General features: G+C 40.0%; 1 protein-coding gene across 2 annotated transcripts in view; it reads left to right on the top strand.

The window, feature by feature from the left end:
- The window catches only part of wdfy3 (WD repeat and FYVE domain containing 3), a 99,009-nt gene that overhangs the window by 24,532 nt on the left and 57,533 nt on the right, over positions 1-16,944 (top strand). For both annotated transcript variants that reach the window (XM_061038170.1, XM_061038169.1), the window contains exons 4-10: positions 1,122-1,231; positions 6,049-6,279; positions 7,216-7,408; positions 8,546-8,732; positions 8,818-8,984; positions 14,677-15,156; positions 16,242-16,352. In XM_061038170.1, coding sequence (XP_060894153.1) covers positions 1,122-1,231; positions 6,049-6,279; positions 7,216-7,408; positions 8,546-8,732; positions 8,818-8,984; positions 14,677-15,156; positions 16,242-16,352 — 1,479 coding nt within the window. The remainder of the gene's footprint in view (positions 1-1,121; positions 1,232-6,048; positions 6,280-7,215; positions 7,409-8,545; positions 8,733-8,817; positions 8,985-14,676; positions 15,157-16,241; positions 16,353-16,944) is intronic.

Genomic DNA, 16,944 nt, shown 5'->3' with positions numbered 1-16,944 from the left:
CAAAGCTCTTCATACTTTCTACAAACAATCCCACAATTCAAAGCACGTCAAAGTTTTTTGCCTCCACATCTGTCACAAGGATCCAAAATGACAATTTGTCAGAATGTACTGCTTACTAATAAATAATGAGCTAGTCTCTTTGATGAAGCAACAGAACAAAAATAAAATAAAAGCGATTTAGCGGCTGGTAAGGTGATTTGGGACACAACACTTGTGTTATTTTAAGGAGTGCCGTATTAGCCAAAATTTTTTTATCCGTTAAAATAGATACAAATTCCCAAAAAGTTTTTTCATAATTATTGACGAGGTGGGTCTATAGTGCAGATCTCTGTTATAGACACGAGGTCATTAAGATAGCCGGCAATGCTAGCTCGATCATTCATAGTTCCTACCTAGCTGCTGCTTTAGCTAGCAGGCTGGGTATCGTACAGTTTCTGCTTCTGCCTCAACCCAGCGTCATGTTATCACAAGTGTTATTCATTCTGTAGGGTTACCTTCCTTTTGTAGTAGTTATGGGATATCTTAAAATGCTGTAACATTTATCAGGGAGATGCTAGTAAAGGTACTGATCCTATACCTGAACTCTACAGAGACTATCTGAGTTATCGGTCAGTACTTGAGTACAGGTATCTGAAAAGGTTTTAATGAAGAAAAAAATATAAAATGAATATGTTAATCAATAGTTACGCTAAAAGTTTAGCTGACTTGGCTAGCTTGTGTCGAACTGTTAGCCAGTCAGACGTCTACACTCTGACTGGAGGACAACAGACTTGAGAGGTGGAAAAGGCACAATCTTAGTTTCTTAAATTCTCATTATTTATACTGATGGAAGGGGAAAAAATAAAGTGTTTTACTCTATCAGTGTATAAAAATCATGAGAAAACGTTTTGAGGCTGGATCTGTTAAATGACATTTTGACGTGCCTTAATAACATCTTTCTATCTACAGCTGACGTTTTTCTTCTGTCACATCCAACAAGATGATTTATTAGTTGCATAACTAATCATTGTTCCAGATTGCCCGTCTGCCTGCCACAATGAGCTGTCACTTTTCATCTGTTTAACTCTCTCTGTGTGTGTGTGTGTGTGTGTGTGTGTGTGTGGTCCTGTGTGTGTTTCCAGAGGCAGCCAGTCGAGCAATAGTCCAATTCCTGGAGGTGAACCAGAGCGAGGAGGCGAGTCGCGGATGGATGCTTCTGACCACCATCAACCTGTTAGCCTCCTCTGGACAGGTCGGTGTTCTTTTTGTGCTTAATGTTCACACTTGGGAGTCTACCCAGCCCTTTTTTCTGATCTGTATTTTTAATTTTGGAAGGATTTCCCTCAAATAAGTTTAGCTGAAAGAGGAAATCTGAGGAAACAACATGTAAAAATCGAGGTTTCTCAGCATTCAGTCTCTTTTTGACCTATTTGCATCTCCACTCTTTGATCTCGTAGCAGAAAATAGCATCAGCCTCAGTCAGAACTGAGCAACAGGCTCTTGAATACAAGACAAAATCCCTTGTGGACCCTCCCAGCTTCTTCCCCCCCCCAAACACAGCTATTTGTTCAATCTGCTTTCCTGCACTGGATGAAGGATTGCTGCGTTTTCCCCTGATATTCATTTCCTACTCACAGATTCTCCTGTTTTCCCAAATACAAGTGTTATTGCTTTCATTTTAAAATCCCTGCACAAAGAGACCAAGTCAGATATTTGCATGTTTAGCATCTGGTCACCATGCCCCCTCTGCTCTAACAGAGCTCTAAATCCTGACATGTCTGCGTGTTGTGCTCCCGGTTTAAAGGTTAGACCGTAGAGGTCTTGTTTTTCTCAGTGTCTCTTCTCTTGTACTCTAGCCAGCAGACATCTTTTGAACTTTTTAGCCTGCATTCCTCTCGAGGTCTTGGGGTCTGAGGTCTCGCTGTCAGCTGGCCGACTGGCTGACTGGCTGCTTTTCCTGCTCTGCTGCACATCAGAAATCCGCTGTTGTTTTCGAGTCAAACACTTCCTCTCTTGAAAGGGAAGATTTAAATCATTTAGACCTTCCCTGCTTCTCACCACACTTACCCCCTCCTACTGTTAAAAAAAATACACATAACAGGATCCTTTTTATAGCATAGGTTTATACAAGCACTGCTACGTACAAGTAGCTACTTTAAAGGGGAATTCCATTTTTCTAAACTTGGGCCATATTTCAACATATTTTGGGTTCTAAATGACTAATACTTACAATATGCTTTTGAACTGCTCCAGCATAGGCTATTGTGCATCTGATGAAAGCAACAGTACTTTCTTTGACTGAATTGTCTACTAGGTTTCTGACAACTATACAGAAATGATTCCTGCAGAGATGGACCACACTGTCTAAAACAGCCCTCCCCCCTCTCTTTCAAGACATTAAATTGACACTAAAAGCTAATCAACTCTATTACCCAACAAAGTTACTTATTATTGTTTAGATTTAGTCATTTAGATCCCAACATTTGTATAATAGGGCTCAGATTTAAAAATACAGGAATGATCCTTTAAGAAAGCTGTTTTGAAAGAATAATTTTGGAAGCTGAAGTTTGAGACAAAAGGTGATATGTAATACAGTTTCTCTTAGTCCTAGTCTTTTTCTGCTGCATTATGCTTTATACATGATGCTCTGCAGTATTCATGCAGATAGGTTTTAGTGTCTATGTCTTGAGAGGGGACAGTAAAGTGCATCTGTTTACACTGCAGTTCAAAAATACTCTTGTGTTTACAGCAGCTTCTCTGCTGTCTGAAGAGAAAATGTTTTTCTTTTATTCACATGTGAAGTGTCTGTTGGTAACCACATCAGACACTAAACATAAGCCACAAACACATCACTGTTCAGATTTCTATATGAGGCTTTTTAAGCTTGAGTGTCTGCCTCTTCAAAGCTTTCTTCTATACATTTGATTTGGTTGAAGGATATTTTTAGACAACGTTACTGCCAGCTTGACTGTGTTGTATTTTATGTAAGAAGATGCCAGATTCTTGATTTCTGACACAATCTCAGGCTGACAAATGAAACTTCGGTCCTTCAGTTATTTGAATCATTCTACTGGAGCCTTTATTAAGAAACCTTGATGATTCTTATAACATTAGGTACTCTTCAACAATCTGAATTTATTCTTTTTTTTTTTACGATTCAAAATTCAAACAGTCGAATTCTGATTTTCAAATTAGAAATAATTCTGCTTTAGTGCTTATACAGCTGCACAAAAGTCATGAAAACTCTTGAACATTCATGGTGAGCTGTATATGTGTGAGAGCAAACAGGATCATTTTTCACAGAGACTTTACCTGGTGTTTCTGCTGCCGGAGTGTTTTTTAAAATATGAAGTCCGATTGAGCTGATGTTAGAACGCAGCAGGATACAATCAGAAGAATTGACCTCGAGCAGATGGGAGTGAGTGAAGTCGTTTATTTCCTGCGATCTGTGCATGACATTAGAGTGTATGCACGCGACCGTTGTGATCTCTATTAACGTGACCAAATTGCTGTATTATGTCTTCAGTTTCAGTTTGCACTTCTCCGCTCTTTTATTCATATTGGGACTCTGTTGTACTACACACACACAGCACTGACACAAAGGCAGATATTCTCATTATAGCATCGCACAGCGGACTCTGTTGCTTTGACCGCCCCTTCCATTTTTTTTTTTTACATCATGTCTTGCCTCAGACGACCCCCCCACCCCCCGTCGGACAGGGATAATCTCCCACTGTGAGGTGTATGTGGGAACAACAAGATCAGGAAGCTTTCAGGGGCAGTCCTCCTGAAATTATCTCCAAATTTCCAAGCGTGCATTTGTGAAAACAGCTCCCTAAACATTCCTGATTGCCAACCCTGTTTTTGTTGTGTTTTTTTTCTTTCACACATACACACTGTACAAACACAGCAGTCTGGTTTAAATTAATGATGAGCTGTGTTTTTGACACAGAGCTGATGTTGGCTTTAACAACCACATCAAATAATTCACTGCATCTGTGTGTTTCTAGTGTCCTAAAATACTCCCACATCTTTTGTGAAAGCCTTGTAACAGCTTCCTTATGCTTATGCATATTTGTTCTATAGCAAACAAACACACAAATCTACACTAAATCATGGTGCTGTTTGTGTGTGTATGTTACAGAGAGAGAGAGAGACTGGGTTTAATAAATTTGTATTCCTTTTCCTCTGGTGTCTCACACATTAAAACAAAGGACTCTCCAGGCAGCCGGCCTTCAATAAACCTGACGTCACCCCCCCCCCCCCCCATGCTGTCCCCTCTCTCTCTCTTTCTCTCCTTCATGCTGTCCCTCTCCACCTCTCCCCCCCTTTAGATGATAGAACAGCATTATTTGTGCTGCATCTTGGTCCCTCTTCTTCCAAGCAGCCTTTTTTTTAACCTTTTTTTTTTACTTCCTCTTTTGACTGCCTTCTCTTCCTTTTCTCTTTGTCTATATATCTTTCATTGTCTCTCTCGATCTCTCTCTCATTCCTCCTTTCTGTCTTCCTCTCTCTCTCTCGTTCAAATACACACATCCAATAAAAATGGGTTTGCCCCTCTGGTTTCTCTTCTGATTGACTGTTCCCACTAACCTTGACCAGGGCCAATATGTCACACACACACACACACACACACACATAAACACACACGCATACACACACACACACACACACACACACACACACACACACACACACACACACACACAGGTGCTGCTTCAGCCTTTAATCATTATGACTCACTATTAGTAAAAGACTCATCTGCTTCCACTGTCAATTCACTGACTCGCTCATTTTTTCCTCTTTCTTCTCCACGCATCTTCCTCTTCATCGATCTTCCCCGTGCTCTGTCATTAATCCCTGTGGGTACTTTTCTCTCTGTGGTGCAAGGGTAAATGGGAGGCTCATCTACAACGTATGTGTGCGTGTGTGTGTGTGTGTGTGTGCGTGTGTGTAGGAGGCAGTGTTTGATTATCTGAATCATCCGCCTCATTGAGCACAAAGCCCATCTCGTTCTCCAGCCATTTTCCACACCATGATGACATGTACACACACTCACACTCACACTTAAAAGCACACATAAACATACACATAAAAGGTACCTCAAAGGTACTTCTGATGTTTTATTTTCCTCACAGAAACTCAACCATGAGTCAAAACAACAACAAAAACACAATTTTAACAAACCAAAAGCACACTTTAAGTACTCTGTAGAAGTTACGTTTTTAAAGCCAGGCAGTTTGAAGTTTGAAGATTTTAAAGGGAGTCTATTGCTGATAGATGGAGCCTGATGGACTGATGCACGTTTCCTTGTCTCCTTTATGAATTATCTGTATCTACACTGCACTTTGTTATTATGGACTATTGTGGATCACAACACGAGCAGCGCCTTCTCTTCCTCCAAGCTTGTCAATACAGGATCCCAAGTAAAAACAAAGCTGTCCAAAATGTATTCATTGAGGAAGACTGCATTTCATTTAAGTGAATTATTGTGCAAACTCCACTGTTATACATAAATTAATTAGAATGGTAGGAGAAGTGAAAAAATATGATTTTTACAAGACACAGCAGAGAAATACGAGAGCTGTCGGTCTGATAGGCAAATTCATATGATCTGCTGCCGTGGATACTGGGAGAATGGGCGGTCCTTAATGTGGACCAGGACACACGAGCTTACACACTACAAAACCAATGTGGACAAATGCATCTTAAACAACCTCCATATGTGGCCTGAGTGATTTGATCTCAATACGCCTCAGGACAAATTGAGGTGCATTCACACCTAGCGTTAAGCTAGGCTCAACCTTTAATCTTATCGCCTAGGAGGGATGTTAATGCAAGGTGCGCTCTGTCTGTTATTAAGAAATAACAGACCAGAATAAAAATCAATATTCAACCAATACACAAGTTCGGATACAGCAGACATCTGCAAATCTTTCTCTGCACTGATGGTTTCACATCTCAATACAAGTTTGTTTTAGTTGTCTCTCAACTCTCTTGTGAGATTAGTTTCTTATTTTAATGTACGCTCTGTTTGTTCTCTCTCCTCGTCTGTCTCTCCCCCATCAGAAAACGGTGGACTGCATGACGACCATGTCTGTACCCTCCACGCTGGTCAAATGTCTCTACCTGTTCTTTGACCTGCCTCACATGGCCGAGGCGCCGGTCGTGTCCACACCACAGCCTCCAGCACCACCTCCACCTACACCCACTCAGGATAAGACCTCCGGCCAGGGCCACACCCAGCAGGAGCTTCCCCTGGCGGACCGCAGGGCGCTGCTGCAGAAAGTCTTTGTCCAGGTAAGATGACACCTGACGGGTAACTTTACAGCTGTTTTTATGAAGGACCTCAAAAGAAGCTTTCCATCCAGTTCTACATGTTCACTTAGTTTTGAAGCCACTCATACAAAGTTTGAATACATTTCATACATACAAATACATTTTCAGCTGCATTGTTATACTCCTGAGTTTGAAAAAATAAATACAAATTGTTGTTCGGAGATTTATAAATAGCTTGACTTTTTGTGATGTTAAAACCATATTTTACCTCTAAAAAGAGGTTTCTGTTTTTTCTTTTCACTTAGTATAAAGCATGTCTTGTGAAGTTTGTGTGGAGAATTAAAAAATGATTTTCAAATTAGTTTGGATATACAAATGCTAGCAGTTCTGCTGGAAGCCGCATATCTCTGTTGAAGAGCATTTGATAAACAGAAATTTAACATGGAAATTATTTGTATAATATTTGTTTTACTTGTTTTAATCTCCAGGTCTATTTTTTTTAAGAAAAGAAAACCTCTGCAACTTATTGACCATGACTTGTAATGGTGAAAGGTCAATCAGAGACATTGTAAAGTATACAGTCTCTATTTTGTTTTTTATTGTGTTTGAAATAAAGAAATTAAAAGACTTAAAATTGCAGATTGGACTGGAAAAATTGACTCTACTAAAGCTGTGCAATGAATCGTAATTTCCTGATTATCGCAATATGAGCATTCGATTTTTTATTATAGGGCAGCAATACCTTTTAGATGAGAAAATCTTAATGTTGTCAACACAATAATGATATCAATACAAAAGGCACAGGTTACATCATGAGTCACTGAGGCTAAATGTATCAGTTGCTTCAAGGAGACGATTTTGTTGAAATGCAGAATCACCATGCTGCACGATCCCAAAACACTTAACAATGAATGCCTGTTGCCTAAAGCCATTTCTCTGCCCGCTCTACTCTCACAGATTCTGGTGAAGCTCTGCACTTTTGTGTCCCCGGCCGAGGAGCTCGCTCAAAAAGACGACCTCCAGCTGCTGTTCAGTGCAATCACCTCCTGGTGCCCCCCCCACAACCTGCCCTGGAGGAGGAGCGCAGGGGAGGTGCTGACCACCATCTCCAGACACGGCCTCAGCGTCAACGTGGTCAAATACATACATGGTAAATACTGTACAACTGTAGGTGATTTATGAGTCATTCAACCAGGAAAGAAACATAAATGTTTACATGTTCAAAGCCCACCCAGGATATATTTAACATGCATTCATCCGAACCACATCTTGAGTTAATCAGACGTACATTTGGTCCCATGAAAAACTGGAACATGTTGTTTAATCTACACGGAGGGGGTGTAAACTGGAACCTACAGATCTAACGAGAGAGTGCATCCAAAACAAACCTCTGATTAAACAAAATAGTTAATAAGGCTTTAAAAACACACAAAAATAACTAAAGTGTTTTTATTTCAATTATCGAGACCAAATGTGTCACCATTCCTTCCAATATACTGTATATGTGAAAATAACACACAGAACCCTTTATTTCGTGTCATACAGGCCATTTTAACTCTTTTATAGCAGAACACTTTTAGAAGACAAGGGTTGGGAAATACTTGAATAGCTTCATTCATTATATATGGACACAACTGAGGAATGAGAAACTCTGAAAGAAGGCTTCTTAGCTGTTAAAGGTCATGGGAGAGCTGCTGCTCTCTTGATTCAAAGCACTCCAAATCTCTTTAAAGTTTTCATTTTGAATGAATATGCCCCTCAATACAGCTGATGTGTGCTGAATTTGCATCTTAACCTCATTAAACAGTCGGACATAGAGATGGGTAGGGGTGTAATGTTAACATGACTTAACATGAACATTATGTCTGAGAGGAGAAAATAGGCAATCACACCCCAATCCGGGAGGCGGTAAGGCTGGTAACTGTTTACAAACCGCTACAAGACAACAAACACAGAAAAAGGATCAGACGCACCAAAACACAAAAAGAAGAAAAGTAATACCCCATGATGAGAGAGTACGGCTTAGTTGTGTTTTGACATTCAAGGTTTACAGTGTGGTATATCATTGGAAACACAACAAACATGTTATTGAATATTTAACAGCAACACCTAGAGGTGCCAATTACTGGAGCTAGGCAAAAGAAACAGATGTTCAACAACTAAAGTATGCCTGCTGTTTTTAAAAGCTATGCACCCATATGCATTAGCAGAGGAACCCTGAATAAGGGTCAAGCCCAAACATTCTGTCTGAACAGTTCTGTTCTGTTCTCTCTTTCTCCGTCCACAGAGAAGGAATGTCTGGGCACGTGCGTTCAGAACATGCAGCAGTCTGACGATCTCTCCCCCCTGGAGATAGTGGAGATGTTCGCCGGCCTCTCCTGCTTCCTCAAAGACTCCAGCGATGTGTCTCAGACCCTGCTGGACGACTTCAGAATGTGTCAGGGTTACGCCTTCCTCAGTGACCTCATGCTCAGGTACAGATCAGGACTTCTTTCATGCTCTTATCCTTGAGTGTTTTTCTCTATGAGCATTGATACACTCTTCTGTTTCTGTATCCAGACTGGAGCAGGCTAAAGAGGACGAATCCAAAGATGCCCTAAAGGACCTGGTTAACCTGGTCACGTGTCTGACCACATACGGAGTGACGGAGCTGAAACCAGCCGGACTGACAACAGGAGCTCCCTTCCTGCTGCCAGGGTTTGTTCTCCCACAGCCTTCTGGGAAAGGTGAGTTTATAAAAATAATAATAATGGAATGGGTACATTGCCAAGTTGGTTTGCATAAACAAGGAATTTACATATACTGTATTTACAGCCTCATTCCTACAGTCAACAGTATTTCTATATAAAATATTAAGTGTTGTATTATTTCTTATAAAATATGCACAATATGTCTCGCGTTAAGAAAATCCATTGCTAGTAACCTTGTTAATTTATTTTTTAAATGATTTAAAAAAAAACTTCCTTAAAGAATAGTCATGTCCTTTTGATTAAGAATTATCAAGCAGATTGAAATCCTAATCATAGTTACAAGAATACTTTTCTGTTTTTAGAGAGAAAACAAAAAACATTAAATGACATTAAATGACTTGCAAGAACATTGATTTGCCCTGCATAGTAAAATGATCCATTATGTCATCGTTCCACTTGTTGTTTTCAGTGAATCTGGCTGATCTGAGTGGAAATTTCCTTAATCATATAAAAATAAGGCAAACAAACCAGAGAGATCTTTTTTTTCTTTTCTTCTTTTTTTGCATGTTGCATGCAACCTCTCTGCTCAGTCATCTGTGCTTCTATCTCATCAAGTTATCCATCCTACTGATTTTACTTTGTAACAAACACTAGAGCCTCACAGAGCTTGAGACTAACTCTTGCTTTTTAAAGCAACATTATGCAAGGCCTGGAATTTTTTCAACCAGCCAGCCTCTCAGAGTGAAACGAAGTCACGCTACATTTAAAAAAGCCAACCTAACATGTACTCGTGTGCAGCATCTTGCTCAGGCGCTCTCTCTTTTCATCTTCTCCACCAACATTTCTCTTTGCCCTCTTTGCCTCTGCCATGATGTTCTTACTGAGAACAACGAGCCGAGACTGGTAACAGGACATGTTTAGTTCAGGGCTAAAATAAAATAACTGTCACAATAACTTTGTACCCACTCAACTCATATTAATTGTTGATAAAGGAATTTCTAGATATGGAGTGGGAATCAAAAATGGAACATTTTCCCATTACATGTCAGGGTGATATTTAAATGATCTGAAGGTAAAATGCTCATTGTATTTTTACAACGGAAAAAATGATGGACAACTTAGAATACATTTGACAACATTTTGAAGCAGACTTAACATTTGAAGGCTCATATACAGTATATATAATATGTTTTACTTACCTTAAAGGTTATGACAGTATATACTAGAGTAAAGGCAGGTGTTATGTCAAACAGTAATTCATTGGTGGTTCCCTCAATACTCAATTTCTACTATTAAAGGCTTAATAGGCTTAATATATTTTTCCACACTTAAATGTAATAGAAATCAAGTATATCCTCTGAAACTCTGTGAGTCATGACTGTCTACAATGGGTGTAGCACCCGAGTCCCTCTGTCTGTGATGCTTTCCGAGTTTTCCCGAGTCCTATCTTCACTTTGTTTACATCACCAGGACGGCCGGCCGGCTCATCCCCTCGTGTATAAAAGTTGTTTAATTGAGGGACTAGAAAAAAATAGAATAACATACTGTACTCACTGCTTAATTGAATGTCACGTAAGGGTTTCTAGATCACGGTCATTTTGGGTAAATTTACATGGTGTGTGAAGATCGAGCATAATAAAGATCGCTAGCATTAGCATGCTAACACAACAATGCAGCACGAGTTGTTTTGGTTTCATGCTGGCGCATATAAAGCCTTTAAGACAGCCAATATTCAACAACCTGTCTTAATCCTATTTAAAGGTACAAGCTCCTAAGTTTCTCAACACGTCATGCTTCAGCAACTGCGTTAAGCAAATTAAATTCACAGACTGTGAAACAATATAAATGCACAAAGACGTTACGATGGCGGAGATTCAATGTTTCAGAATCACACGCTGAAAGGAGCTCAAGAAGAGCAAAGTGAACATTGAAGACAACCCTTCAAATAGACAAAAACAGTTCTTCACAGCAGTTAAAAAAATAAAGAAGAAACAAAAATAGAATATGATAAAATGCTACTAAGAGATAAAAGAGATATGTCTTCCTCATAAAATGCCAAGGGGTGAACAGGGGCGCCACACTTTGTAAAATTGACTTCCACTTCAGTAAGATGGACCACCGTCCAGCAGAGACGTAAAGACAATCACATTGAGATTTGCTTTAAGGGAGTCTGCAGATCTCTGGATTCAAAATGATTCCCAAAATTAGTTTTCAATCTCTTACATACAAGTTATGTCCATCTTTTAAGTTCTATTAAAAGGACAGAAGACAACCAAGGTTAAAAATCATCAGACAGAACCAGGAAAAAAACAATGGCTGTAAAACTCCTCCCTTTTCTTAAAACAGAACCAGCCATGGTCTTGGTCTAAAGAGGGACTCAGGGCCACTGTGACAGTAAATGTTAAGGAAGTGAACATGTTGTCATCTTCTACAATCAAAGACACAACCCAGTGATTATGTGATCACAATCCGTCCTCTTCTGTCTCAACACTCACACAAACCTGCATCAGCCAAAGCTCTGAAACCAGAGAGGCATCACTTTGTGTAGAGGTCTTGATGTTTCCTTCCTCCACCACTGTATCTCTCTGTCAGATCTTAAGCCTTGAAATGACTTTGATGCTTGGCTGATCCCAGTGAGCTTAACCTGTTGACAGACACCATGGCAACTCTGCCGCCTGTCACGCTGCTAGAGATGAATGCCTGAAGCCTCCTGCATACAGATGAACTCTTTACTCTTTGGAGTCCGGAGACGATTTCATGGTGCACTGAATTATCTTGTGCATGTTTATTTCTACTGCATGGGAACCTGCCCCTCTTTACTCTCTTTTTGACATGTAATCAAGCCTAACGATATGAAGCTGCCAGGCCTACCTCACATAGATAAGACCATATTTAAAGGATCTATACTGAGTAATACTGAGTGAATGAGAGGACTTTTAGGGCAGGTCTGACCCCCTTGAGCTAATATGAAGCACAATGAGGAGCAAAGTCAGACACATGTTAACAAGTCTCTTGATTATAAATAGGAGTGTGTTGGGCTTCATATGAATCTCAATATTCCTCTCTCATTCCTTAAAAAAAGCCAGATATCCCTGCAGGCCAGTCAAATGCTATTTTAAAGTCAGTTTTCAGCCATTAGTCTTAAAAAAGAAACCCAGACTCCTCTCCTTCCTTTTTGCCCGTTTAGAAGCAGAAACAATTGGTGCATATTCTCCAGATAAATTGAGAGGTTGTGGTTATTTAAGCAGGCGGTACACCCCTTCTCTCATCACAAATCTAAAAACCTGTAAACAGGACCAAGGAAAATGTCTAATATTTACTTACTTATGTTCTGTTTGCTTTAAACCAAAGAAAAGTACCCTGTAACAAACTGTGTTCACTTGTTATTGCTGCTGGACGACATGGCTATATTTCATTAATTTTAAGTGTTGTTGTCCAGGTGTTTTTTTTTTTTACAATTTTATGTCAATTTCTAAACATCACTCCTTTATTGAGAAAATATTTGGATGATAAAAAACAAAACATATCGTCAGTGTTCATCCTAACGTTGATGTTAATAAACAGCCTGATTGACTTTTATAAAATACCGTACTTAAGATATGTTAGCCAAAAAACAAAAGAAAAATGCAAATCTTCACTCCTCCACTGACTTTCAATAATTCCTTCATTAAGTGAGTTTTCTGATATTTTATTAACCTTTTTTTTCTTGCTTACTAATTTATATTAAACCAAAAAGTTAGTTTCTTTGACCTTTTTTGGGGGGCGTGGTTATGTGTGTTTTATTCATTTTTTGTAATTGTTTTGACTGTTAGGACATTTTGTTTGAAGTAGAGCAGATACAGCCATAGAGAAAGTGTTGTAGTTTGGCTTGTCACCTCCACCCCGAGGCTGAATACAGCTTTCTAACCTCAAACACTGGCAAAAATACAGGCATCTGTCTGCTGCCCACACACACACACACACACACACACACACACACACACACACACACACACACATACACACACACACTTGTGTTTATCCTTCTAATGACAGCTCCAGCTGGGTGCAGAGTCATCACCAGAAGCCATCATGGTGTGAGGGTCCGCTTACATGCTTAATTAGGCCGCCACATTTACTTAACGGCCGAGTGTGTTTTGGTGTGTGTATGACACTTCACTGTATGTGTCAATACTTGTGCGTCATAGCCACGTTTTCTGTAAAACAGCCTCTAAATACAAAGATAGAGGTCAGATCATGTGTTTAGGGTAGTTGACAGATTGTATCCATCCTTCATTCTTTCCCATCATAAGTTAAGGACAGACCACCATCTCAAGTGTTTATGATAGATTTTCAGTAGATTCATGTTAAACACACAGGATTCTAATCAGATGAAAGAGTCCTGTTGATTGCAGAGTCATAGATCAGATGTGAAGAAGCAATCTTAAGACAAAAAAGTATTGATATAATATTTCTAGTCTTTGCAGATGATCACAAAAGTCACTTTGTTTGGTTGCACATGCTTACGTATTCCTGATGCATTTTCAAGCACCTTCACATGCGCGCTGAGTTGTCCCAGGCCATACAGTATGTACAGTATGATACTGTACATACTGATACAGATATTTCATCTCTTCAGCAAGGTGTGGGTCTACCCTGAGGTGTCCTCCTTGTTGTATGTAACAGAAAAAGCTCCAATAGGAGGAGACCCAGAAGGCTTTCTTATCAATTACAAAACCGCCTCAGCTGGCTTCTTTTGATGCAAATCTCCTTCCAGATGTCCAAGCTCATTACCTTATCTCTGAGAGTTGACCCCAGACAGGGCTGGTATGTGGACCAACTGGTTGATCAAAGCGTTACCTCCAACTCAGCCCCCAATATCCTGAAACGGTTTGGGATAACACCTGCTTTACTGCTAATGCAGCACTTACCCACTTGTCTATCTCACACTCATTTTACCCTTGCTCTTGAGTAAAATCACTTCATGCAGCAACTCATTGCCAGCTGCAATTGAAAAATCCACTGAGATCGACATAGACCCACAGCCTCAGAAGGGTCTGAGGGAACAATTGTGATGTAAAAAAAAAAGTGATGTAATTTATACGGGTTTACTGGAGATCCCCTATGAAAGCAAATTCGAGTAGTTCTTTGTTTGTAAGGCGAGTTAAAGGCCGCTGCAGAGTGTAGTGTTGTGAAGAGACACATAATCCCCCTTCATCATATAAGTTAGTTAACATGAGGTCATTTTTTCTTTCTGTTTGTTTCTGCTCTCAAGGTTTCATGCACCTTTCAGGCATTCTGGTCTCATCTTATGTAACATCAGGAGGGGTCTCCGGTGTCTGCTTTCGGGTTAGACTTGGAGGTTTAGGGAGCCAAGTAATGGCGTTCTGTTTAGCTGAATTGAAGCCACCAGATCACATGTGAGGCTCAGTCTGAGTTATGTAATAGAGAAGTACACCGACAGTTTTAATCCAATTAGAAACAAGAATGTTCAATGATACAAAAGCAACACATAGACGAATGTGGACTTCATTGCTTAACCATTTGAATGTTTCTCATCTTCTGTTTTCATTTTTTGTTTTACAGTTATCACATTTTTAATTCAGCTAATCATTTCTATCTTGTGATTGTCCTTAAAAGAAATATCCTTTTTTCAATTTGACTTTCTGTGAGTTCAATTAGTTCCCCAACTGAGATCATCACAAACATCAAGCACTGACCTTCTTCTTTTTCTATTCGTATCCTCTAGGTCACACAGTTCGTAACATCCAGGCCTTCTCCGTACTTCAGAACGCCTTCCTGAGAGCTAAAACGAGCCGTCTGGCCTGTATGCTTCTGGACGCCATCGGAAACATCTATTCCGCGGAGCCGGCGAACTACTTCATCCTGGAGTCTCAGCACACTTTGTCGCAGTTTGCAGACCGTGTGGCTAAGCTCCCCGAGGCTCAGACTAAATACTTTGAGCTGCTGGAGTTTGTCGTCTTCAGCCTAAACTACGTTCCGTGCAAAGAGCTGTTCAGCGTCAGCGTGCTGCTAAAGTCGAGTACGTCATACGCCTGCAGCATCACGGCTGTGCGGACGCTGCTGAAGCTATCCAGGCACGACGCCGTGTTCAGCGACGTGTTGAGAGAGGTCGGTCTGCTGGAGGTGCTGGTTAACCTGCTGCACAAGTACGCTGCCTTGCTCAAAGACCCAGCAACACAGCAGCAACCTCACAATAATGACCAAGGTGAGATGATGCTTTCATGTTTTTATCTTTTTTTAGGGATTTTGATTAGAAAAAATGTGTAAGTGGACTGTTACTAATGGAGAATAGTAAGAAAGAGCCCGAAAAATATCTTGTGTTGTAAAAACAAAAAAATCTTTCTCAGAAAAACTCAGAAAATGATCTAGTTTTTTTCCCAATTCTTTTGACTTTCTTCTTGTTGCCTTTTTTAATGAAAGGAAATAATTTACTTGATCTATGAAAACTGTATTTTTCAGGCACAAGCCATGTTTCTCACCTGCTTCTTGTATGAAAGAAACAATGAGGAGCTTCAAATCATGATGCTGCCAAATGTTTTTCTGTCATAACACAGAAGAGAAACAGTGGAGATCAAATTAAAGAAAAGAGTCACACATTTTTTTTTATTTTTTATTACTCACCCTCCTCTCTGGGCTTCTGTACTTCTGTTGCTTTGTTAATCAAATGAGATTTCAACTCTCCATATTCTGTTTGAATGCCAATATATGAGTCTCATCACTGCATATTTCACAGTTCACACATCAGTTAATGGGAGGTAAAGAGAGCATGTTAACAGCAGGCTTAAAGCAGATCTGCCAACCTGAAGAACATGTGTAGATCACATCAGAGAGGTGAGAAGATGAAACACTTTTCAAAATGGAGTTAAATTCTTCTTTGGAGGATCATGACTTACTCAGGTTGGAATTACTCATATTATGCTGTGTCAAGGAAAAACAAGTTATATCACAAGTTTACTCTGAAAAATGCGTTTCGGCTCTTTTGACTTCAATTTAGCTTCAAGCAACAACAAAAAACACAAGTAAAAAAAACAGACTACAGGCCTGAGGTTAGACACACTGAGTTGAATTATGAGCAGATTATAAACCCATTTGAGCCAACAAAAGATATTTCTTTAAATATTTCTAGTTTGTAAAACAAGCTCAGTTCGTTTGTTGTGTTATTATCTCCATGGTAATCCACTGCCCATGCCCTTTATTATGATATGAGTGTCATCTTTAGTGACAGTCATTGACAGTCCTGATGTTGTCTAATGTGAGCCTCTCCTCTCTGGTTTCCCTTCGATCTTTTAGCAGACTGTAAAAACAACACAGTAGCAGAGGAGCAGAAGCAGTTGGCCTGGCTGGTGATGGAGACACTGACTGTGCTGCTGCAGGGCTCCAACACCACCAACACTAATGCAGGTAAACTCATATGCACACCAGTTTCAGGAACATCCATGATGCATCGTTAACAGGCTTTGGTGGTTTCCTAAAAAGTGGCAAAGAGTTCCTCAAATGCTATTTAAATCCTTCCACCCATCCATTACCTATACTGCTTCTCCTGTCTGGGGTGGGGAGGAGGGGGGGAGCCAATCACAGCTGTCATTGGGCAAGAGGCGGGCTACTCCCAAGACTTGTCGTCAGTCTATTACAGGGCTGACCTATAGAGACAGCCAAACACTCACACTCACCTATGAACAATTTAGAGTCTTTAGACAGGCTCCTCAATAATACAAACCAACTTACAGACCAAGGCAGGGACGGAGCAGAAACCCCCACACTCTGCCATGTTAAATAACTGTTTTTGTCAAGGTAGTCTGGTGCCTTCAAAGGCAGAGGTGTAGAGTCATCACCAGAAGCCATCATGGTGTCATCATGTTCCTAGCTGAAAATAAATATGACCTTAAAATGAAGGTCTTTCGTATCCTTCAGCCCTTTAGAGCCCAAAATATTTTATAAAACTAAATAGGGCCCAGCTTTGAAAGACTGGAATTTCCCTTTGAATGAATGTGTT

Source organism: Labrus mixtus, chromosome 5, assembly GCF_963584025.1.
Source record: "Labrus mixtus chromosome 5, fLabMix1.1, whole genome shotgun sequence".
Classification (NCBI taxonomy): Eukaryota; Metazoa; Chordata; class Actinopteri; order Labriformes; family Labridae; genus Labrus; species Labrus mixtus.
This window is presented reverse-complemented; position numbering and strand designations above follow the sequence as displayed.